This window comes from Gopherus evgoodei, chromosome 8 (genome assembly GCF_007399415.2).
Source record: "Gopherus evgoodei ecotype Sinaloan lineage chromosome 8, rGopEvg1_v1.p, whole genome shotgun sequence".
NCBI classification, from domain to species: Eukaryota; Metazoa; Chordata; order Testudines; family Testudinidae; genus Gopherus; species Gopherus evgoodei.
Window position 1 is genome coordinate 58,288,429 of NC_044329.1, and position 23,978 is coordinate 58,312,406.

Below are 23,978 nucleotides of genomic sequence, written 5' to 3' on the forward strand. Positions count from 1 at the left end.
AGCCCTGCTGTGCACCGCTGCCACCCCAGAGCCGCTCCAGGTAAGTGGCATGGGGCTGGAGCCTGCACCCCAACCCCCTGCCCTGAGCCCCCTGCCACACCCCACACCCCTTCTGCACTCCAACCCCCTGCCCTGAGCCCCCTGCCACACTGAAACCCCCTGCCCTGAATCCCCAACCCCCTGCTGTGCCCCACACCCCAACCCCCTGCCCTGAGACCCCTGCCACACCCCACACCCCTTCTGCACTCTAGCCCCCTGCCACACTGAAACCCCCTGCCCTGAATCCCCAACCCCCTGCCGCGCCCCGCACCTCAACCCCCTGCCCGGAGCCCCTTCCGGTACACCTCACCCCTGCTGCATCCCACATTCCCTCCCGCACCCGACCCCACATTCATGGAGCTGAATGCAATTTCCCCACCGAGATGTGGCCCTCAGGCCAAAACGTTTGCTCACTCCTGGGATAGACATTGGGATGGAGAGAGAGGAAGAGGTGGGTGGCTAAAGGGGGTTGGAGGTGAGAGGGATGGGTGGACAGGGACAGATGCAGAGAGTGACAGCTCCAATGGGACAGGGCAACTTAGGGTTGGCAATTTTGGTAGGACAGATTCCTGGAGATTTCATCACATGACAATCTTTAATTAAAGATTAATTTTTAATTCCTGGAGACTCCAGGACAAACCTGGAGGGTTGGCAACCCTAGGACAGCTGCACACCTGGTTCCAGAACTGGCATCTGGGTGCAGTGTGTTCTGAGCCTGCCTGGCTCGCAGGCTCCACAGGAGCAGCTGGGCAGGGTGAGGACACGGCCGGGGAGCAGGGGGGTCTGCAGCAACCTAGGCGGAACTATAGCGCGCGCTGGCTTGTCCCCGGCCGGAGCACTTAGTGCAGTGTTCCGCCCGGAGCGAAGCCGCGCTGCACGCGGGAGCAGCATGGACGAGCCGGGCTGCTCGGCTCCGGGCACCCCTCCGAGCGGGCGGGAGCCGGAGCCCCGGGGGTCGCCCTGCGGCAACTGGATGGCGACTCACCCTAAGGTAGGTGGGGTCGGGCTGCTCCCTGCGGCCCGGGGCAGGAGCGGGCCCCGCTATGCAGCTGGGCTTGGGGTGTCTGGGTCCCGCCGCGGTGGGGCCCACACAAGCCCCCCGCCCAACCGGGTGGCTCGGCGGGGCTGCATGGCCCGGCCCCCCGCTTGAAGGAGAGCGGAGCTGTCCGGATTGGAGGCTCCCCTGGCTGCTGACAGCGGGATCCTGCGTGTCCGAGCAGACCCAGATCCAGGCTCCCTCCTCCTCGGTAACTGAGTTACTGGGGTCACAGTTGCGTATTTATGGTTTGACAGGTGAGGTCTATAGCCAGGACAATTCTGACAATGCAGAATAAAATAAGACATCTTGGCTTATTTAAATAACACCTTTAGCGTGAACCTTGTCTCACATGTACCGGTTAATCTGTTTTAGGCTGCTGAAAGCCTTATTTGAAAAAAGGAAGATTGAATAGAGGGTTTCTTCAAATTTCCCAAGAAGTTTTGCTTGAGTTCTTGAAGGAATCTTTCAAGCTGACAAATGCGATCTCAGTGCCCTATGGTAGCTTTTCACCGCTAATCTTTTTTCTCAGCCTCACCATTGAAACAAACACATCCAGGAAATAAACAAAAAACAACTTGTGAGCTACCTTCCTTTAGGGAGGAAGGAGAAAAGGAGTACTCAACTGCAATAATATGTCAAACTGAGCATTAAGATCAAAACCTAGAGCAGGGGTGGCCACATCTGGGAATAGAAATTGTATGGCAGGCCATGAATGGTCACAAAATTGGGGTTGGGGTGTGAGAGGGGGTGAGGGCTCTGGTTGGGGGTGCGGGCTCTGGGCTGGGGCCAGAAATTAGGGGTGCGGGAAGGTGCTCTGGAGGTGGGGGTGTGGGCTCTGGGCTGGGGATGAGTTTGGGGTGTAGGAGGGTGCTCGGGGCTGGAACCAAGGGGTTCAGAGGGCAGGAGGGGGATCAGGTTTGGTGGGAGGTTCAGGGGTGCAGGGTCCGGGCGGTGCGTACCTCAAGCGGCTCCCAGCAGCAGCATGTCTCCGCTCTGGCTCCTACGCGGAGGTGCGGCCAGGCAGCTCTGCACTGCCCCTGCAGCTCCCATTGGCTGCAGTTTATGGCCAATGGAAGCTGTGGGGGCAGCGCTTGGGGCGGGGGTAGTGTGCAGAGCTGGAGGCTCTTGGCTTCCCCTACACATTGGAGCCGGAGGGGGGCCATGCCACTGCTTCCAGGAGCTGTGTGGAGTGGCCTCTGACCCTGCTTCCCAGCTGGAGTGCAATAAACCCCAGCAGGAGCTCAAAGAGGGCCGGATTTTGCCCACGGGCTGTAGTTTGCCCACCCTGACCAAGAGTCTAGACAGACAAACAGAGATGATAGCATGACTAGGTAGACAGAGAGATTTTATGCTCCCCTTATCTGATCTGCTTTCATTACTTATTTGTGTATTATTAATTTGAATGGAGTTTACAGGAAACTTTTTAAAAGAGCATAATTTCTGCCCTGAAAAGCACTAATTGTAAATTCCTTAGGACACTAACATTTGTAGTCTTGGATGTCTGTAAAGCACCATAGGCCCCATGCACACCAACAGAGCTATATAAATAATGAGTCTCCTGTTACTATTACTCCTCCTTGGAATAGTCAAAACTGTTCAGTCTCTTTGTTGGAAGAGGAACTTAATGGATTAATGTGATTTTATTATAATAAACTTCTTAAGAGTTTATCATATGGAGAGACCTTATCTTACATTTTATAATCAGAGCTGTTGATGAGTATTAGCATGTTCTTTACTCCTTCATGTAACATAAGAACCAGGGTCTCCCAGTGAAATTAATAGGCAGCAGGTTTAAAATAAACATAAGAAAGTATTTCTTTGTACAGCCTGCACAGGGAATGTTCTGAAGTATAACTAGATTAAAAAAAGAATGAGATAAATTCTTGGAGGATAGGGCCATTAAAGAGAAGATGGTTGGGGATGCATCCCTATGCTTTGGGAGTCCCTAAACCTCTGACAGCCAGAAGCTGAGACTGGACAATAGGGGATGAATCACTCAATAATTGCCCTGCTGAAGCATATGGCACTGGCCACTGTCAGAAAACAGGATACTGGGCTAGATGGACCATTGGTCTGACTCAGTATGTCCATGTTTATGTACTGTAGCAGAAACAGATGAAACTCAGAATCTTTCTCCACAAAAACAGCTCTGTTACAGAAACAGTCAAGATTATTTTAATACCTTTTTATCTGGGCCAAGTGGAAATATAACTTTAAAATATTTTAAGAAGTCAGTATATTTATTAGTGTTTAATCTTTCTGAATCTTAGTAGCAGTTCTTTAAACAGGCTCCATACTTTCTCATGCTCTTTTGAAAGGTTTTATGTATCTGTACCAATTTGGCTTCTGCTCTGCATTCTTTGATTGCTCTTACATATGTTGATTTCAGCTCACGGAGATGATGTCATTGGACGTGGCTGACAGCACTCAAGTATATGCTGCATTCTTAGTTTACTTGGACCTTTTAGAAGGTAAATCAATGAAAGTATTTTTCTTGCAAGGCTGAGCAATCTGGGACATCAAATAAACTAACACATGTACTCTGATTTTTTGAAGACCTACATGCTAGTAGCACCCATTCCATGCTCTGGGTATCCCAAAATTTAGCACAGTAATCAGTCACACTGAACAAGGTTCGTGTGAGTGGGTCACACACAGGCCATCAGCTGGGATATTAAGACTATTGCAACTTTGGTTTAAGGCTGGTTGTTTCAGGTATTGAGGAAAATGTCCCATGAGTTTGTACAGACCTGCCATCATTAATTATATCCCTCCAAAGCAAATGATTGATCGTTGTTTGAGTGAATGCTATTGTATTAATGCAATTACAGCAATCCCGAATAAACATTTTTTAGCTTTATTTCCCTGCCTGAAGGGACTGAGTGTGCAGTGTTATCAGTCTTCTAGCTGTTATCAGCCACTTTCTCAGTATCTTAGTATTTTTAACATTTGGGTTGATACCAGGTTAAAATCTTACACCAAAGAAAACTGTGAAAAGAGAGAGATGGATATTTTTGTCTTTGAAAAACAAATACTTGAGTTACACCAGAGGAGGTTCTGGCTCCCATCATAGTACTGCTGAAGTCAGCAGAGCTATGCTGATTTACCCCAGCAGAGCAGTGGTTCTCAACCAGGGGAATGCATACCCCTGGGGGTACGCAGAGATCTTCTATGAGGTACATCAGCTCATTTAGATGTTTATCTAATTTTACAACAGGCTACATAAAAAGCACTAGCAAAGTCAGTATAAACTAAAATGTCATACAATGATTTGTTACTGTTCTATATACTACATCAGCAGTTCTGAAACTGTGGGCAAGTTCGTTTTAATGGAGTTGCCAGGGCCAGTGTTAGATTTGGTGGGGCCCAGGGCAGAAAGCTGAAGCCCAAGACCCACCATGTGCGGCTGAAGCCAAAACCCAAGTTTTTAAGTGAGGTGAAACTTGGGTTATGCAAGACAACTCTGACTCCTGAAAGGGGTACAGTAGCCTGGAAAGGTTGAGAATCACTGCAGCTGAGGACCTGGCCTTTAATCCCCTGTGACTGTTTCATTCAAGAATTGTTCACAAGCTGATAGTTGGCACTTGACTGGGAAAAATTTGCATCATCGGTGCCTGCTCCGTGGCTGGAGCACCCACGGGGAAAAATTAGTGGGTGCTCTGCACCCACTGGCAGCCAAGCTCCCCTCCCTGCCCCCGCCTCACTTTGCCTCCGCCTCGTCCCGAGTGCCTCGCGTCCCTGCTTCTCACCCTAGCTCCCAATGCTTGCTGCCGCAAAACAGCTGTTTCGCGGTGTAACAAGCTCTGGTGCCGGGGGAGGAGAGCAGGAAGGCAGTGTGCTCAGGGTAAGAGGCAGGACCAGGGCAGGGATTTGGGGAAGGAGTCGAATAGGGGCAGGGAGGGGGTGGAGTTGGGGCAGGGACTTTGGGGAAGGGGTTGGAATGGGGGTGGAGTCAGGGTGGAGCCAGGGGCAGAAGGGGGTTGAGCACCCACCGATGCCAGCAGAAGTTGGCACCTATGCTTTACATAAGGGACAAAATAAAGACCACAATCAGTTGACTTTCTTCCCAAATGTATACCCTCCTTTATGATGCAACCAGAGAGAGACTTGTGTGTTGTGCTTTGGTCCCTCTCTTTTATTTTCAGGTAAAAACTGGTATAATGTGACATGTGTTGGACTAGCAGAACTCCAGCTCGTTTGTCTCCGTGGACGTGAGAGAGAAGCTGAGAATTTACAGGTTGTTGTGCCAACACCTGTCCACATGTCATTTACTCATCAGAGGTGAGCAAGTGATCTCAGAGTATTTGGTGCTGAATTACCAGAAAGAAAAAGAGGATGTAAATATTGATAGGGCAGCAGATAACTCCTATAAAGCTTTAGAAAAACATTCTCTGCCAAACAAAAAGATGACACCCCCCCAAAAAAGAAAGTGGGGGGGCAGAGGAAAAACAAATTTGAACACATGGGCTGAGTTATTTATAGTATTAGGAACATTATGAGGCTGGGATTTTTTTTCCTTTAGCCTGATCAGTTTCTATAGCCTTTTCCTCCCTTGAAATCATAACCCTGCAATGTAACGATTTCAACAGCAATTGGCTGTGTGTCCATTCAAAAAATGTTAGGTCTATAAACAGTACAAATCTGAAGTATTCATGGTGATCACCATGGAGTTTATATGGATAATTCTTTTGAAGTACTTTGAAGATGATGAAAAATGCTTTTTGTTATTGAATCACAGAAATGGACTCTGTATTTTTTTTTTAATTTAAATATAATCCTGGCCACTGTCTATCTGAAAATGTGCTTCTGCGGGCTGAAAACAGTTATATATAACTGCGTTTTCAAAGCTATGCTTTTGCATTAGACCTATCTAGGAAAGTGCTCTATAAACCCTTACTTTCACAGCTATACATACAATTTCTTGTGGTGCTCAAGGAAGGAGAAACAAGAAAGATGTGCTTTTCTAATGACATGGGTTTTGTAATGGAAAGTGTTTTCAGTGTTACTTTAAAAAGAAATTCTGTTCAGATCTAACTTTTTTTTTTTTTAACATTTTGGGTGTGTTCTAATGGTTAGGTAAAATGTACAGTATTCTTCCCCATCTGATAATGGCTATCTTCTTTCTCTTCCTCTGCCCCCCCTGTGCTTGATATCCTATCCTATGACACCTCTGAGGAACTGTTTATCTAAAGCCCTGCATGGATACAAAATTTGTATCCGCATCCGATCTGCATACATGGTCCACGCATATAAAGTGGATATCCTCAGATTTGCAGGGTCCTAATTGTCACTTTGGTCATATATTACTGTGATATCAGGGGAGCTGCTAACAGATAACACAGTTAATTCCACTTGATGTACAGTGAACTTCATTGATATGCATGCTCTGTGAATGTCTTTTTTAGCACATTTACATATTCCAGTGATTTTTTTTATAGATGACAGACTTGTCTGAAGCAAACAACCTTGCATCCCAATAGTAAATGTGTAGTATGTTATCCTGTGGGTATCTCTTCAGCAGCAATAAATCTGTGGCAGGAAATCTGTATTATGGCAACTAGTTATGTGGTTGGAAGTTTTCTAGTTATAAAAATAAGATTTTTCAATTACTATTCAACAAACCAATAATTCAGCTATTATGGATATGGTTTTAAAAAGAAATATCACAAAATGGTATTGTCAGATGGCATGACGCTGCTCTGCTGTATAATCACAAAGCTATTGAAAGAAAAGCTGGGAGACAAAGTATTTGCTACTGTTCGGCTTCTTGTGAAGGTGTTGACCATTTTCTGTGGAGAGGAATTTTTCTCACGGTTTTGGGGTTGGAGACAGACCCAAAATGGATGTGGGTAGTTGGGTAGCAAACTAGGATATTGGCTTCTCTCACTGTAGTTGTTTCTGCGTGCTGCCTCTTGTTTCCTACATGTTAGTGGGTTTCTACTGGAAGTGGAAACCTTTTCCTCCCTATGGGTGGGCAGGTGCCAGCAGTTCTGTGTCCTAACATGTATTTTATTGCAGGGAGATACAGCACAACATTTGTAACCCATCTTTGTATCCCATCAGACTTTTCATTCATGGACTCTCTGAATTCGTTTGTACTGTGGTGGCGCTGTTTGCTCTGTTTCTGGCATCAGCATGGATGAATCTTTTACTGAAAGGATGGTTGACTGTTAGAGTCAATGCATTACATTGATTGAAAGTACAGTTTGTGACCAGCTTTTGCTATTGAGTAAATATATAGAGTACATTATCACTAAAGTGTGTTCTGGCTGAATACAGTTCTCCACTTACAGATGACTCCATTAAAGCCGTGCATATGCCTGTCCATAATGCTGGTTTAATAGCCATTGCTGATATCTGGCAGGAGAATGGTATGGATACACAGCAATGATGATTGTGAAGCTTGGTTGAGGTGGTGGAGTCAGGGGGTGGAAAAGGGAGGGATATTTCCCAGGGAATGCCCTGCTGCTCAATGATCAACTAGCACTCGGCTGAGCCCTCAAGGGTTAACATGTTGTTAACGTAGCCTCACACTCTATAAGGCAACACAAATGGAGGGAGGGGAGACAGCACGGCGGAGCAAGACAGAGACATACACCGTGTGTGAGTGAGAGATGCACACCGCCCCTTTAAGTATGCTGATTCACTCTAAGTACACTGCCTTTCTAAATAGATCAGGAAGCAAAACAATAAAGTGAATTGTAGGGCCGGTTGGAAATGCAGCAGGTTGCAATAATGCTGATCCCTTGTTCTGACTGTCGGTTTAGTGAGCTAACCTTGTCTTGTGTTTGTGTTGAAACCATGGTTTAAATTGTTGATTAAAATGTACTGGCACTATAGCTAACTGAGCCTGGAAATCATAAGCTAGATAAAAAAGAAGGTAGCAAATGGCTGATGTTCACTAACTTAATATAAGAATCGGGTCCTGGAGCAGGTAGGGGTTGCTGGAGTAGTGACCTCCCTCTCAAAGCTACTTGAAAAGGTATTTGCCAGTGTCCAAAGCAGCTCTGCATCCGCAGATGTTTAGGCACAGAGCAGCTTCTTTGGCTGACTCAGTCACTGGAGGAGTGAGTCTTTAAAGGAGGCATGTTGAAGGTGCAGTGGGAGTCACTAGCAAAAGAAATAACATGAATGATAAAATTGGATGTTTGGGTTTTTTTAAGCTAAAATTTTGAGCAGCATCTTAAACCTTGTTTTGGGCTTTTGATACTGAATTTTAGAGGACTTCACTTTCTCATGTTATCAAGTTTATGGTGTTAAATGAAATCCGTTCACAAGATAAAGCAATACTCCTTAGAAACTAAGGCCATATTCCTTCAAGGCACTCCAAGCAGGTAGACTTTTCTATAACTGCGTGGAACCCAATGACTTACAGAGCTCAGTACTACTCCTGTTGAAGTCAGTGGCAAAACTATTGACTTCGGTGGAAGTGGGATCTAATCAAATTTACTGCATTTCAAAAGCTAATCTTATTACACAAACTGAGAGAGCTGTATTGGAGAGCCTGTTTTTGGCCCTGCTGAATTGAACAGTGATTTGCACAGTAGTAGGAAAGATCAGTCTTGTTTATATATCTGAGAAGAACCTATGGATTTTAGCCCATGTGGTCCCTTGGCTCTGCCATGTTCCCTATTTATCACAGGCTACGTCTTCACTGCCCGCTGTATCGGTGGGTAGCAATCAATTTCTCGGGGATCGATATATCGATCCCCGAATGAGCTCCTATCGATCCTGGAACTCCACCAACCCGATCGGCGGTAGCGGAGTCGACGTGGGGAGCCACGGACATCGATCCCACACCGTGAGGACGGTAGGTAATTCGATCTAAGATACTTCGACTTCAGCTACGTTATTCACATAGCTGAAGTTGCGTATCTTAGATCGATTTTCCCCCGTAGTGTAGACCAGCCCCCAGACAGACAGCTGTGTCCATCAGCGTACTATGTCTTGAGCGTTTACTTGTCAAATTAAATTTAACATCCCTGTGGCAGAGAAAACACCACAGCGGCCCAACACTGTAGCATTTAATTTCAGAAAGGGGAACTACACAAAAATGAGGTTAGTTTAACAGAAATTAAAAGGTACATCATCAAAAGTAAAATCCCTGTAAGCTGCATGGAAACTTTTTAAAGACACCATAATAGAGGCTCAAGTTAAATGTATACCCCCAAATTAAAAAACATAGTAAGAGAACCAAAAAAGAGCCACTGTGGCTAACCAAAAAAGAGCCACTGTGGCTAAACAACAAAGTAAAAGAAGCAGTGAGAGACAAAAAGTCATCCTTTAAAAGTATCTGAGGGGTAGCCATATTAGTCTGGATCTGTAAAAGCCGCAGCTTTTATACGTCCTTTAAAAGATGGAAGCTAAATCCTAGTGAGGAAAATAGAAAGGATCATAAACTCTGGCAAATGAAGTGTAAAAATATAATTAGGAAGGCCAAAAAAGAATTTGAAGAACAACTAGTCAACGACTCAAAAAGTAATAGCAAAAATGTAAGTACGTCAGAAGCAGGAAGCCTGCTAAACAACCAGTGGGGTCTCTGGATGATCGAGATGATGAAAGAACACTCAAGGATAATAAGGCCATTGCAGAAAAACTAAATTAACTCTTTGCATCGCTCTTCATGGTTGAGGATGTGAGGGAGATTCCCAAACCTGTGCCATTCTTTTTAGGTGACAAGTCTGAGGAACTGTCCCAGATTGAGGTGTCATTAGAAGAGGTTTTGAAACAAACTGATAAACAGTAATAAGTCACCAGGACCAGATGGTATTCACCTAAGAGTTCTGAAGGAACTCAGATGTGAAATTGCAGGACTACTGTCATTTGTAAAAAAGCGACAGAATCCTGTGGTACCCTGGAGCTGTGGCAGCAGAGCTCGGACGGCGATTTAAAGAGAATGGGCTCCCCACAGCAGCCAGAGCCCGGAGCTCTTTAAATCACCACTGGAGCCCTGCCGCTGCTACCCTGGGGCTTTGGCGGCACTTTAAAGGGCTCAGAGCCCTTTAAATCACCATCGAAGCCCTGCCGCTACTACCCCAGGGCTCCAGCAGTGGGGCTGGAGTCCCGGACACTTTAAGTCACCGCTGGAGGCCTGCCACCGCTACCCCGATATAACGAGGTTTCACCTATAATGCGATAGGGATTTTTGGCTCCTGAGGACTGCGTTTTATCGGAGGAGAGGTGTATGGCTGTTCTTATTTTCTTAGTGTTCCAGAATTAAGGCCCCAGCCCATTAAATCATTTAAGCACAGATAGTTCCTATGAAGTCAATGAAACTACTGGCATGAACGTAAGTGTTTGCAGGACTGGTGCCTGAATCTTGTGGGTATTGTTAAAAGCTCTGATTTTTTTTTTTCCAGACTTTATAGAATGTTTGTTATTTTTTAAGGTGACAAACACATCTATAACTGAACAAGCCTTTTATTATTAAAAGCGATTTGTCACTTCTCTTGGTTAACTTTTTACATATAATCTTGGACCGTGAAAATCAATGAAGCCAGTTTCACTCTCAGGTTGTTAGTATCGCGCTGTTTGGGTTTCAAGCAGAGGAGGGTTTATTTGATTAAACATAACTTTAGGTTTTGACAAATATTTTTTTAAAGTGTTTGTTGGTCTTTTGTACAAACAGGCTGTTGACATAAGTTTGGGGGCTAGTAGTGGGTTGATGTCCTTTTTAAACATTTGTCCAATTTGTAATTAGGCAACATGTTTTCTTCTAGTGAGCTGTACCAATTTTTGCTTAGAAACAATAGCGCTATCATTTTTTTCTGGTTCACTTTTACCTTGTAAGTGAAATTGAACTGTAATTGTCAGTAGTTCCTCCAGCCACTGGTATCAATTAGTTGCAAATTGCTCAGTTGTAAGATTATTCTTAAAAAGGCATATATTATAACTAAAGCTACTTCAAATATTAAACTGCCTGAAAAAACTGGTAAGTTAGTTAGCATCCAAATAGAAACTTATTTTTAACAAGTCAGTAATTACTATTTATATCACTTTGAACCCATGAACACAAGTCAATTAAGTTGCTTTAGTCTAATACAGTTTGCAGAAGTCTAGTTATTTCTTAGAGGAGGAGAGGGAGGTCTCTGAGGTCAATTAGTCTTAAATATTAAGTATTAAAAACAGACTTGTAGACTCCCCTGCAGGATCCTGCGCCAAAATAAGGAGAGTGACTTTTTATTGTGTGCAGTAAGGACAGTGAATATTTTTATCTTGTGAATTTAACCTTCCTCTGTTGCCTCATTTTACCCAAATTTGAAAGCCAAAGCTGGATCAAGGGCATAGTGCCTGGGACTGGAAGGGCTGACTTTTCATACATACACTGGCCCAAGGTCTATCCATCTCTCCGGTTTCAGGGCAGTCATCTGGGAGCAGTGTTTGACGTAATACTTGCCTGCCTGGCTGGATGCTCTGCTGTACTGACTGCAATAGTGTAGAGAACTTTTCCGTTGGTTGTCGTGAGTAAGGGGACTCTTGTTTCCAGCATAAGTTTGGGTGAAGTGCTGATTTTTGTGTACAGAGACTAACATACATTAATTCTCCAGCCCTGACTTGCCTCTTCACATGCTTGGAGGGGGAGGAAGCTGTTCAGTTTGATCAAGCTTCTGCTGAATTATTCATCCAGGCGCTATAAAGGATAGATTCAAAACCTTCAGCTTTCATGGCATGAAAGGTTATGGCTCATTTCAGTTAACTGGAGCCCTATACCATTTATTACAAACTGCTCACAGCACTCAGTGTTTTGTCTTTGCTTTTCAGACATTTTTTGCAAAGAGAATTTAATAGAAATCAAGTTTATCTTCACCTCCCTCTTTGTGTTGTTGTACTGGTTGCCCATGTCTAGATTCCTGTAAGATCTGTCCTGCTCTTTTGAAGATTTCCCTGAATATTGCTTGGGCAGCTAGGCAGTTCTTCAGTTGCCTGGAGTCTACTGCTTCTTTCTCTGGCTCTCCCCCTCCAAAAGAGAGAGCATGCACACTCCACCCTGCCCTCCAAACGGACACTGTTAACTTGAAATCTAATTAGCATTAAATGAGTTTAAAAATAGTCTCAGGCCTTATACCTGCCCCTTCTGTTCAGAATCATGCCCATTACTGTCATGTCTAGGAATATTCCAAAGTGCGTTAAATGAAGAGAGTAGTATCTGTTGTGTGATGACATGTGAGCCTCCCCTGCTATTTGTGATTTTACTACCATGTTTTCCTAGTGTGTGAAAGACCCACGCAACCGAAATGGTGCTGAATGTGAAGTGCTGTTACATAACGCTAGCTGGGGAAATACTTTGTCTAACCTTAGTGATGAGGATTTTGTCTCTTACTTGTAATGACAGTAGGTAAAATTTTCACACACGTGTGGAATTGAAAAAAAATCAATGGTGTCTCTTCATTTTGGGTACTTACTGGTTAGTGATCAAAGGACTGGGTTGCAGCCTGAGTGTTGTTTTGGGTAAACCGTTAAGCAGGGGAGTATGGCCTATTGGCTATAATTCATGATTGGGAACTGAGATCTGAGTAGTACTCCTGTGTCTACCATGTAACCTCAGTTGATGGTTCTATGAAATGGAGATAATATCTACTTCACAGGTGTTTGGGCTTAGTTCAAAACCCTTTAAGGGTATGTCTGTACTGCAGCCCAAGATCTGAGACCCTCCCACCTCACAGGATCCTAGAACTCAGGCTGCAACCCAAGCCCGAAAATCTGCACCACAATTAAACAGCTCCTTAGCATAAGTCAGCAGACATGGAGCGGTCATGGGTGTTTAACTGCAACGTAGACATACCCTGAGATCCTCTGCTGGGTGGTTTAGAAATGTAAACTGTTAAATGTGGTATTTTGTATAGCAATATCTTTTTCATGATGAAATCCAATTAATCTTGCACAAAGAAGATCGAAAGTATACTTGGATAGGGGGTTTGTGTGCAAATTTAGGGCCTATTTCTGGTCATGCTGACCTCAATAGGAGCAGGATCTGGTTTGCTGTGAGCATGCAAAGTCACAGGCATGAATTTTAAAAGCAGAGTTCGTTACCCTGAAAATTTGGTCCCTTAAATCTAAGAAGAGGGGAAACACCTCTTTTACAAGAAACACTGATGACATTTGGGGGATTATCTTTATTGCTTTGTGGGATTATTTGCATCAGAGTGAATTTTCAGTACATCTTCACTCCTGCAGTGCTTCAGTTTCTCCTAGTTTTTCTGTCCCTGGATTTTTCCCATCCCAGTGCGTCTATTGAAGATGGAGATCTGTTGCTGGTGAAACCCCAAACCTTAGCAGCCTCTGTTCAACATTCAATAACTTTTCTTTATTTTATTTTTTTTAAAAAAGCTTGCAGGATATTTTAGCTCAGCAGACTTCTCACTGTGCTCCCAGCAGCACAAATGCTTGATTGTTCTGTAAGCTCTCTTGGGGCTCCCACTGCCTTTCAGTTTTACTAGGCAGCCACTGGCATGAATCCCTTGGAGGTGGCATGTGTAAGGGTATCTGTTGTCGCTGAACCTCTGGATGAACAGGGCTATTCTGGAGCCTCAGGCACCAAGTTAATTATGTATTGTAGTACAGGATTTCATTTTGGCAAGATGGGGTAAAACACTGCAATGATTTTTCTATTGCGTATTTGCTTCATTTACAAGACAACATTCACTAATCTAGTAAGTGGCATTTATTGGACAATGCATGCTGCAGAGCAGAACAGAAGTCATGATCTATGATTCTGACTTATTCAAAAAAATCACAGGATGTCCCCATCCTGAGTTAAGTGTGGTGTACAAGCCTGATGTTGGAGCTTTTAATGCTGACATGTCAATAGTGATGACAACAACCACCAGCTAAAGTTGCTCATAAAGAGCAAAAAATTCAAACTCCCTCTTACTGCAGGTTAACCACAGCTCTCTTGGCTTTGCACTTTTAGGCTACATTTTATTGAAATCTGGTAGTAGATTATATTGGAGAGAAGTGATTGGCTTACAACTTCTGTCAGACTGTTACATTAAGTTTAATGAGTTGGAATCTGTGTTCCTTTGCAACATCTGTCATTATGCAAGTAACTCGTGTGTCCGAGAACTAGATGAGCTTTATTTTTGGGAGGAGAGTTTGGTCCGAAACAGCCAGGACATCTGAAGACTGAAGCCCAATGCACAGGGTCTGTTAACTTTTATGTCCTTTGAAGAAGATAACAATGAGTAATCATAGCTGTAGGTAATGACCAGCTATACATGGTGCATGCCATCAGCATTGTAAAACTGATAGTGATGTATACTCAGTTGATCAGTAAAGATGGAAAGACTGGATATCGTAACACACAGGCTGCATATAATAATAATAATAATAATTAATAATAGGAGATATACCTATCTCCTAGGACTGGAAGGGGAAGGTCATCGAGTCCAGCCTCCTGCCTTCACTAGCAAGACCAAGTACTGATTTTTGCCCCAGATCCCTAAGTGGTCCCCTCAAGGATTGGGTTTAGCAGGCTAATGCTCAAACCACTGATGCATGAGAAAGGGGGAATCAGGAATACAGTGAAAATGAAGACAGCCTTCTGGCACTGGTTCAGATTAAAACAGTAGAGTAGTCAACATTCTGGTCCCTGTTGGTCCTGGAGGATGGATCATTTCTTGGGGTACCCGAATAAGCAATGCAGGATTCAGCACTAAGGAATTAAACCATTAGCTTTGAAGTTTGGGAGCTGAGCATCCTCGGTTTCCTTCAGTCTCACTGGGAACAACGTTTGAGGCTGCTGAGTACTTCACAAGACTGGTTGCTGCTGCTGAGAATATTGAGGAATGGAGGCGGTTGGAACTGTTCTGATGGGGTAAAGCGGGGGTAATACTCCAGAATTTAATTCTTCATTCTTCAAGAGCTGTTTAATGTTACCGGGTCCTGGAGAGAGATCAGGTTATATCTTGAGCACCTGTCAACAGTCCCTGGGGAAAAACCATTCCTGGCTATTAAGAGAAAATGGAGTTGGGACACCTCTTTGCTCTTTCCGTCAGAGGAGAAGGACATGAGAAATAAGCAAAGTGCAAATATGGGAAACAGTCACCCCTCCCTCCCCCCATGAAGTTTCTGGGTGACCTTCTCCAGCCTGTACTGTGCAAAAGGTCTGAATAGATTATGATAATGGACCTTTCTAGCATTAAAATCCGTGAATCTTCCCTGCAGGAGTCGAGAATGAACTGGATACAGATACTGAGCTGTGCTTTCAATCTGGTGTGTAGCTTTTCAAGTGAAGTTGGAGGCACACTGGAAGACCTATGGGGGAAGCCTGCACCACCATAGGCTCTACTGTGGATAATTGAGCTCCTTTATCCCCCATGCTGCTAATATTCTACTTTTCCTAGAAGAAAAGGCCATCTGTCTACAAGTGGTTTCAGTTAGAGATGTTTATGGGAGCAGAAACCCCTTATAGCAGTGAAACCTTAACAGGAGGTAGAAGTTTGCCTTTTTCTATTATCTAAGCTGTAGTCGTGTTCTTTGAATAAGTGGACTAGTTCATATTGCTATCTTTTCATAGGCTCTTAAGTTATTGAAGTGAAGGATTATTAGCTCTGCCAGATGTGGCAAACAAATATCTAGTAATATTTCAGAAGGCCAAAATGCAGAGAGGACATCTGGAGAGGGGCTGTGTCAGTTTTTGGCATTTCTTTACTTAGGGCCAACGATCCTTTTGAAGTAGAAAATCCTTTTTGTTGTATCTACATTATTACACAAAAAATAGCACAGTGTTTATCAGTCTCTTTGTTCATTGCAGATCTGATGTACATCAAATTCACAGTGCAAATCTAGATAAACTTCTATTGCAGTCTAATGATCTTCCTACCTGCTCTTATGATTGACCATGGCTGAAAAGGAACTTAATCAAAAATGCTGTATGCGATCCCAACAATGATGCCTTGAAGGGAAACAGGAAACACATACGTCTGCAGACTTCCTGAATTCCAGGGACTTACTCCTTTTAAAAGCTCTCCTCCAGATAATCTCCAACAGTGCTGCATTGCATTACATCTAATTGCTATACACTGTATTTTCCACAAGATTCAACAGGCTCCTTTTGGCCATGTCTGCATTAGAAAAATGACCTGTTCCAACGATGGGTCCCCCTGGAGCATCTTAAGCCATGATTGAAAATGGTTTGCCTGGTAATATTGATTGTGTTGAAGAATGGCCCAGTTGCTGAAAATGTCATGAAATTGAGCAAAGGGGTCTTAGTGTTAGCATTTTTCCCCTGATTGTCTAAGACCTATTAGGATGAGAAATATCCTCCCTAAGGAGTTAAATGGTGACAGGCCCATGGATTTTCTAGTCTAATTTTAAATGATTCAGACTACTCAAGAATAAACAGTAAGGAGCTCGTTCAGTGTTTGGAAGTAAGTAAAGACCCCTCCAACCAACAGCACATGCTTCAATCTAGTCCCAGGGCTACTCTTAAAATGAGTTTGAGTTTAAATTTCATGGGTCTTGAAATCCCCCTTGCAGCCAGATGGGCACTATTACCATCCTGCATCGGCTGGTGTTTCTCTAACAGGACTCTGGGCACTACAAAATTATGTTAACCTAAGTTCTGTGAGCATACAGCCACCGCACTAGTTAAATTGCTTTTGCATGTCCACAGTACACTCCTTGTGTTGGCGGTGCGCGTCATCACCAGGAGCACTTGTACTGACCGTACTGTCAAGGGTGGGGCATTGGGGAATGGCTTCTGAAAGCCAGTAACAGTTGATGTGTACACTGCGTTGACCTAACAACATCAACATTGAGTCTATCTCTCATGCAGGTAAAGTTATTACGTTGGCATAGTGGGGCAGTTACGTTGTCAGGAGCAAAATTTTAGTGTAGACATTTACATAAGTTGATGTAGGCTGCCTTCTGTCCACCTAACTCTGTAGTGTAGGCCTCTGTCAACCTTCTGACCTGCTGTTGAATTCTTAATTGGCAGGGCAGTTTCCTGAGTTGTGCACTACTTTTAGGGCACATGTCTGCAGCAAAGATGAGAGAATGGGGCACTTGCTGTTATGTGCAAAATTATAGTGTTGCAGATGCCAGGGAGACCCCATAGAATCCTTCCTTAGCTCTAGAACACTCTTCACTCACACTTTTTATTATTCTATGTGCTTCTGTGAAAAGGACACTTGTCCCCCCTCCTTATGGCCATTTGGTGTGTCATATGGAAAGTTGCTCATCACACTGTGGAAGGGTAGAGAAGAGTAGAACCCTGTAGTTCTGAAGGTGTCGCTTGTAGTGGACCCTATTTCTGCATGCTCCAACCCACTTCAAATAATAAATGAGCTGCCTCTAGGTTAAAAAAAAAAAAAAAAAAGCAATTCAGTCTGCAGTGAGGGGTGGATATTTTCCCCGCACATGCTGAACTGTGCTTGACATCAGCACTTTAGCTGGTGTCCCTGGGCCAATGATGTACAGCTGCACCACCATGCACCCTGGCAGGGAGAGTCCAAACTGAAAACCATTTGGCAATCAAAATAGCACTAATATATAGGGGTAGGAGGAGAGCTCATTTAAGGTATTTGATCTTTAAGCATTTTGGAGGCAGTCCTCTTCTGCCCTATACACACAGCGTCTCCTTGCGTAGCTGATCTCTGCTTTGTCACCAGCAGCATCTGTAGTAACACGGGAGTGTGAAAATATGGCGTATGATCATTCAAATGTCTTTGCTGTGTGAAATGGCTGGCAAGGCTCCCTTTGCATGACACCTTCTGTGCGTGGGGCCCAACCATAAAACCTGCAAGGAAATATTTGTTTTTCTTCTTTAGTGAAACTGAAATATGACTGATTTCTGCAAAACTTTGAGACTGCTAATAGAGCACTGGGAAGATCATGTGCTTAAAACATCATTTGGGCTTCCAGGCTGCTGCTTTATCCTCTCCCACTTCCCATTTGATTCCTCTGTGATCCTCTAATCTTTCAAATGGGGTGGAGGAAGATAATTAGAGCTTGAGAACAAGTGCATTTGGAAAAACTCATTTTAAGCCAATGTCTGACTTGCAGGATCTACAGCTCTTAGGGGAGGAGGGGACTCAAAGGTACATCAAGTGATGGGGGCGTATGCATACTGTAGGGACAGGTAGGTTCTGTAACAATATCATGGACAAACTCTCCACACAAGGCTTATTAGAAAATAAGATGGTTTTCAATGATGTCATATACAGATGTTGCCACATCAGTCATTTAAGCCAGGGGTTCTCAAACTTCATTGCAAAGGGGGTTGTGACACACTTTGGGTCCTGATCCACAGTTTGAGAACCGCTGATTTAAGCCATTATGCACTCTTACTTGGTACATGTCACCGCTCTTAACGTCCTCAACTCTGTTGGACTAAATAGTTTCTCTTAGAGCCGTGTAGATTTGTGCTGTGATTTTTGGATCCTAAAATGACCTTCCTTCACCCCGAGACCCCTTGATTCAATTAGTAGACAAGTAAATAGTCAACATATTATTCCTAAAATGAACTGAGATGGAAGTATTTCTTCTCTGTGTGTTTTCCTGGATTTAAAAAAATAGGAAGCAGAAAGTAGTTGACAGCGAATGTTAGTTAACTATTTGTCATCCTCTCCTTGGAAGCTACCTTTGAGGATAACAGACTGGGTTGGGTGGCAGAAGATCTGACTTCATTTTCTGGCTCTGTCACAGACTCACTCAATTGCTCTGTGCCTCAGTTCACCCATGTGTAAGATGGAGATAATGCTCCATTTCATACTTCATCCATCTCGTCTATTTAGATTGGAAGTTTTGCAGTTCAGGGGCTGTCTCATTTGTGTACCGTGTCTTCCACAATTTGGCCCCTTGTGGCTACCATACTATAAATGATTGATAAGGTGGCAATGTAATCAGCTGGTATGTATTGTATATAAGTGAGGGCACTACCTGTTAGTATATTGATGAATCCAGTTCCAGCAGAGATCTGTGCAAGAGGAGAATTTTAAAATCAAAATGAAGGGTAACTTTTCCTCAGACATTTTAAATGCATTTCTTTAACTCCAGAAAGGGGTGACTAGTGGGACTGGATCATAGGACTTTATTGCTTACCCTGAACTAATGCTAATCATGGTGTTGAACATGCATGTGTACTGAAGGAAAATAGTCACATGCTTTAAGACATAAAAATTATTGTTTATAATGGCTCATGGCTCTAGCACCTTTAAGGATAAGTTAAATAATAGAATATCAGGGTTGGAAGGGACCTCAGGAGGTCATCTAGTCCTGCTCAAAGCACCCTGCTCAAAGCAGGACCAATCCCCAACTAAATCATCCCAGCCAAGGCTTTGTCAAGCCGGGCCTTAAAAACCTCTAAGGAAGGAGATTCCACCACCTCCCTAGGTAACCCATTCCAGTGCTTCACCACCCTTCTAGTGAAATAGTTTTTCCTAATATTCAACCTAAACCTCCCCCACTGCAACTTGAAACCATTACTCCTTGTTCTGTCATCTGCTACCACTGAGAACAGCCGAGCTCCATCCTCTTTGGAACCCCCTTTCAGGTAGTTGAAAGCAGCTATCAAATCCCCCCTCATTCTTCTCTCTGCAGACTAAACAATCCCAGTTCCCTCAGCCTCTCCTCATAAGTCATGTGCTCCAGCCCCCTAATCATTTTTGTTGCCTTCCGCTGGACTCTCTCCAATTTTTCCACATCCTTCTTGTAGTGTAGGGCCCAAAACTGAACACAGTATTCCAGATGAGGCCTCACCAATGTCGAATAGAGGGGAATGATCACGTCCCTTGATCTGCTGGCATTGCCCCTACTTATACAGCCCAAAATGCCATTAGCCTTCTTTGCAACAAGGGCACACTGTTGACTCATATCCAGCTTCTTGTCCACTGTAACTCCTAGGTCCTTTTCTCCAGAACTGCTGCCTAGCCATTCAGTTCCTAGTCTGTGGTAGTGCATGGGATTCTTCTGTCCTAAGTGCAGAACTCTGCATTTGTCCTTGTTAAACCTCAATAGGCTCTGAAAGCTTTGTAAATAGAAAAGCCTAAGCACAGCTGGTAAAAGAGAGAACACTATGTTGAATATGTAATGCTTTGTTCCCACTGTTCCTCTTTCCTGCTTTCTGCTGCAGGGAGAAATGGGTTCTCTAAGCAGGATGGTGGTATCCATTAGGCAATAAGCAGTATTGCCACTGCAGTGCATCTGTGGGAAGGTCCTTTAAAGGTGGAGAATCCACTGGAGAGCATAAGTGTTCACGATTTACTGGCTGGGATGTCTTCAACCCTATAAATCCTGGCAAATAAGTGATATTGCAGTTTTAGTTTGATGCTATATTGAAATGATTGTGAACAGATTCCTAACTGACTATCTTTCTTTCAGGCTCAGAGAGATCATGCAGAAAGCATGTATTCCACAAGATGAAACGGATTCCCCACTGTCAGTTATCCTGGCTATAGTTGAGTCAGATTCCACAGTAGTCTATTATAAGCTGACAGATGGTTTCATAATGCCAGATCCTCCTGATGATACTGAAGACATGGACAATAAACAGTGGAGAAAGAAAAGAAGGAAGCTTTTGAGATGACTAAGACAAAGCTGAACTGTTTCTTGGCCCCTTATTTTCAAATCTAAACAAATTGTGTATGTAAATTAAAAGGTACAATGGCTTAACTGCTGCTTTGCAAATCTTCACTTGCTCTGGAGAACTGAGATTTCTGCAGCATGCTTCAAAATAAAATGGTATGTAACGTGTTTCAAGGACCTGACTTTTATACAAGGCATGTTATTCCTTCCTCCTCCTCTTTTTTTTTTTTTTTTTTTTTTTTTTTTTTTTTTTTTTTTTTTTTTTTTTGAGAAGCAGAAGTTTTCAGCGTTTGTCCCTTCTTTACAGACACACTTACATTTGTGGTAATGTAAAGACTGAACAGAGTCAGACCTATGGCATAAGTCTTAAAGGTAAATATTTAAATAAAATAAGCTGTTCTTTAGTGTAGTGTGGTTGGAGTGAAGGTCTTCAACTTAACTTCTGCATAAGTTAAAAAGACAGTGGTTTGTCCTACTCATGGCACCAAGAGTATTTAAAATATAAATTTCACCTACTCCTTCACTTTTGGGCCTCTTACTGCTATATTTAGAGCAAAATAGAGTAGGTTTTTGTCAAGGAATATTTTCTTTTGGTTTAAATGTTTTGCAACTGGAAAAATGACATCACTATAATGACTATGATAATTCCTAAGGCTACTAGAAAAAGGCATGGTCCCGTGATTAAAGCCTAAGGCAGTGATTCTCAACCTGCAGCCCAGTCAGCACAGAGCTGCAGCCTGTGTGACATCTTCAGGGCCATTACTGGATGTAGCCCACAACGCTAAATAGGTTGAGAACCATTGGCCCAAGATAAGGTTCAGCGACTCCTGCAATCTGACCATAGTGGCCAGTCACTAAGGTCCAATCTACATAAGCAAATGTACACATCAGTAGATACTTGGAGGATTAGCTTATTATATGACAAAATTAAACACTGTTTGTTACCCATGTGAATGAAAATGGGAGGGGAAGCAGATTGAAGATCAAGGGTTCAGTAATGTGATGCTAACTGTGTCCTGCACAGTCCAAAACCAAACCATTTTATGAGAAATTCAGAGACCTCTTGTGTTATAACATGATCTCTCAACACAGTAAATTTTTCTGTGTGAATGGCTCCTTATTTTCTTGCCTCAGTTATCCCATTTTAAATATGAGTTCTATTACCTATTTTTAATTGGCTATTCTTTAGAGTCTTTTGAAGCTGAAGACAATGCCTAGGTGCTACTAATTACACATTTTTTTCTATACCACAGACTGCTGCAGCTGAACTGGTGTGCCAATTCATGTACCAGTCAGCCACTCTCAACACCATCTGACCATTACCTCCTGGGGGTAGGGACCATCTCCTCCTCTGTGTTTAAAAGCACCTAGTACAATGGGGGCCCTTATTGTGAATGTAACCACATCATTTATATCGCCAGTGTAGCCTCTATGGGTTAATCTAGTTGCCTGAATGATGTTTCAGCTGGTTATAGGGTATGGGGAACAAAGTTAAATTGGTGGTGGTACTTCCATGGGAATTTTCCATGCTTTCATTCAGTAGTTTTCTTTAAGTTTAACCTTAACTTGGAATTTTTGGCTTTCTACTGCAAGTTCCATATCTCAGAAATGGCTTTTAAAGTACATGTAAAAATTCACTGAGGCTCAACACCTCCACATGGAAAATTTCAAGCAAAAGGCCTGTTTTTGATAGGTTCAGGAACAGGAGAGGATCCAAATTCAGGCTCAGAATGAAATGTTAAAATCTTTAGTCCCTCCTCAATAGGCCAGACTAGAAATCCATGGTGACTTCAGAGTTAAAGATTTTTAGTTTCACTTAGTCAAACAGGCTGGTGAGAAGCGGGACAATATGTACAGCAGGATACTAGCCCTGCCTTCACTAAGGTCTTGCTGTGTGACCCTGGACACTGCAGTTAGGTCCCAATTTAGCAAAGCACTTAAACAGTTGCTGAAGCCCCACTGAAGTTAATGGTCTGCTGCACTTCAGCACATGGTCTGCTGTGTAGGGATAGACTTAAGTACATGCTTAAGTCTTTAATTGAATCAGAGCCTTAAACTCCACACTCCAGTGTGGCATTTCTAAAATGGAGCTACTACTATTTGCCTGTCTATCCAAGGTACCTGTATATTGTACAGGGTCAGAGCACCACCATCTTTACTGTAATCCTTGGCTATAAAGTGCTAATAAGTGCAAATATTAATTTAATCCTGTCCCTAATGGTGATATCCATTTATGTGCACTCTTACTACACAGTGTTTTATAGAGTATGTTTCCTCATAAGGTGGAAATCAGTGTAATTCCATTGGTGTCACTGGAGTTACAGCAATTTACAGCAGCTTCCTGCAGCACATGAATACCTACTTCTCACACATTAAGGATTGCTGCTTAGCTATTAACCATTGCCGGTTTTAAAGTGAATAAGGAGGATGGGGTACAACAGATGGGCAAGTGCCCTGATCTGTTTGGGTAACTGAACAGAACACATAGCCAGGCAATGTGTCTGGAAATTATATTATGTGCCTTTACATACATTTTTACACACTCAAACAAAATAGTTGCTTTTTATAAAGTTTTGTCTGACCTCTCCTTACAGAAGAGCTCCTGTGTTTAGTCATGTGGAAATTAAAAGAGAAGAATTTCTATCATTCTAAAGCTCCTGAGGAAAAAGCAATCTGTCTCCTTTTGGTCTGATGCCATAATGCATTAAAAGGTAGCTCTGTATTGATTCCTGATATCTGGCCATGACACCCATATTTTATGAACTCTGCTGTTTAGTCCATAAAGTAAATTCACACTTCATTTGGCTACATACCACCAGCTAAACTGTCCTTGTATAAGCAGTTAAATACTTAAACCCCAGTGCAGGTATGTTCTGGAAAAAAAGTTTTATGTAAAGAAGTTTGCAACATACTCTATACAATGCAGAATTTATACTTGTGCTGTATGCTACTAACACCATAGCAACTTCTCTAACATTTGCCCTGCTCTCAGGGAAGCACTTGTATTTTGTGGTTTGCTGCAGAGCTGGTACATTAGCACGGCTTTTTTCTTTAGCTAAAACTTATTAAAAGGAAGAATAATTCAAACCTGCCTTTCTGTATATAGAAAACTACTCCAGCTCCAGAAATTGACTTAAAGCAACAAACTGCATTTCTTTGACCTCAGTACTTAGTAGCCCCACCACCAAAAAAAAAAATCAGAACCAATGATCTTTCATGTCTATTAAAGCACGACTGTAGTGGTCTTTATCCAGACTCTCTCCAATAGGGCTTGCTTTTTGCATTTCCGAGTTAATGGATTTTTTTAAAACATCACTGGGCTTTCCATTCTCCAGGTAACGGTTAAAGCAAGGGTGGGGAATCTCCAGCCTGGGGT

At 43.1% G+C, this 23,978-nt stretch overlaps 1 protein-coding gene across 1 annotated transcript; it reads left to right on the plus strand.

The window, feature by feature from the left end:
* Positions 1–902: 902 nt before the first annotated feature.
* On the plus strand, positions 903–20,777 carry TSEN15 (tRNA splicing endonuclease subunit 15). Its single transcript, XM_030573337.1, has 4 exons — positions 903–1,030; positions 3,468–3,549; positions 5,224–5,359; positions 20,399–20,777. The coding sequence occupies exons 1-4, from the start codon at positions 929–931 to the stop codon at positions 20,601–20,603; spliced, it is 525 nt and encodes a 174-aa protein (XP_030429197.1). The 5' UTR covers positions 903–928; the 3' UTR covers positions 20,604–20,777.
* Positions 20,778–23,978: the final 3,201 nt, after the last annotated feature.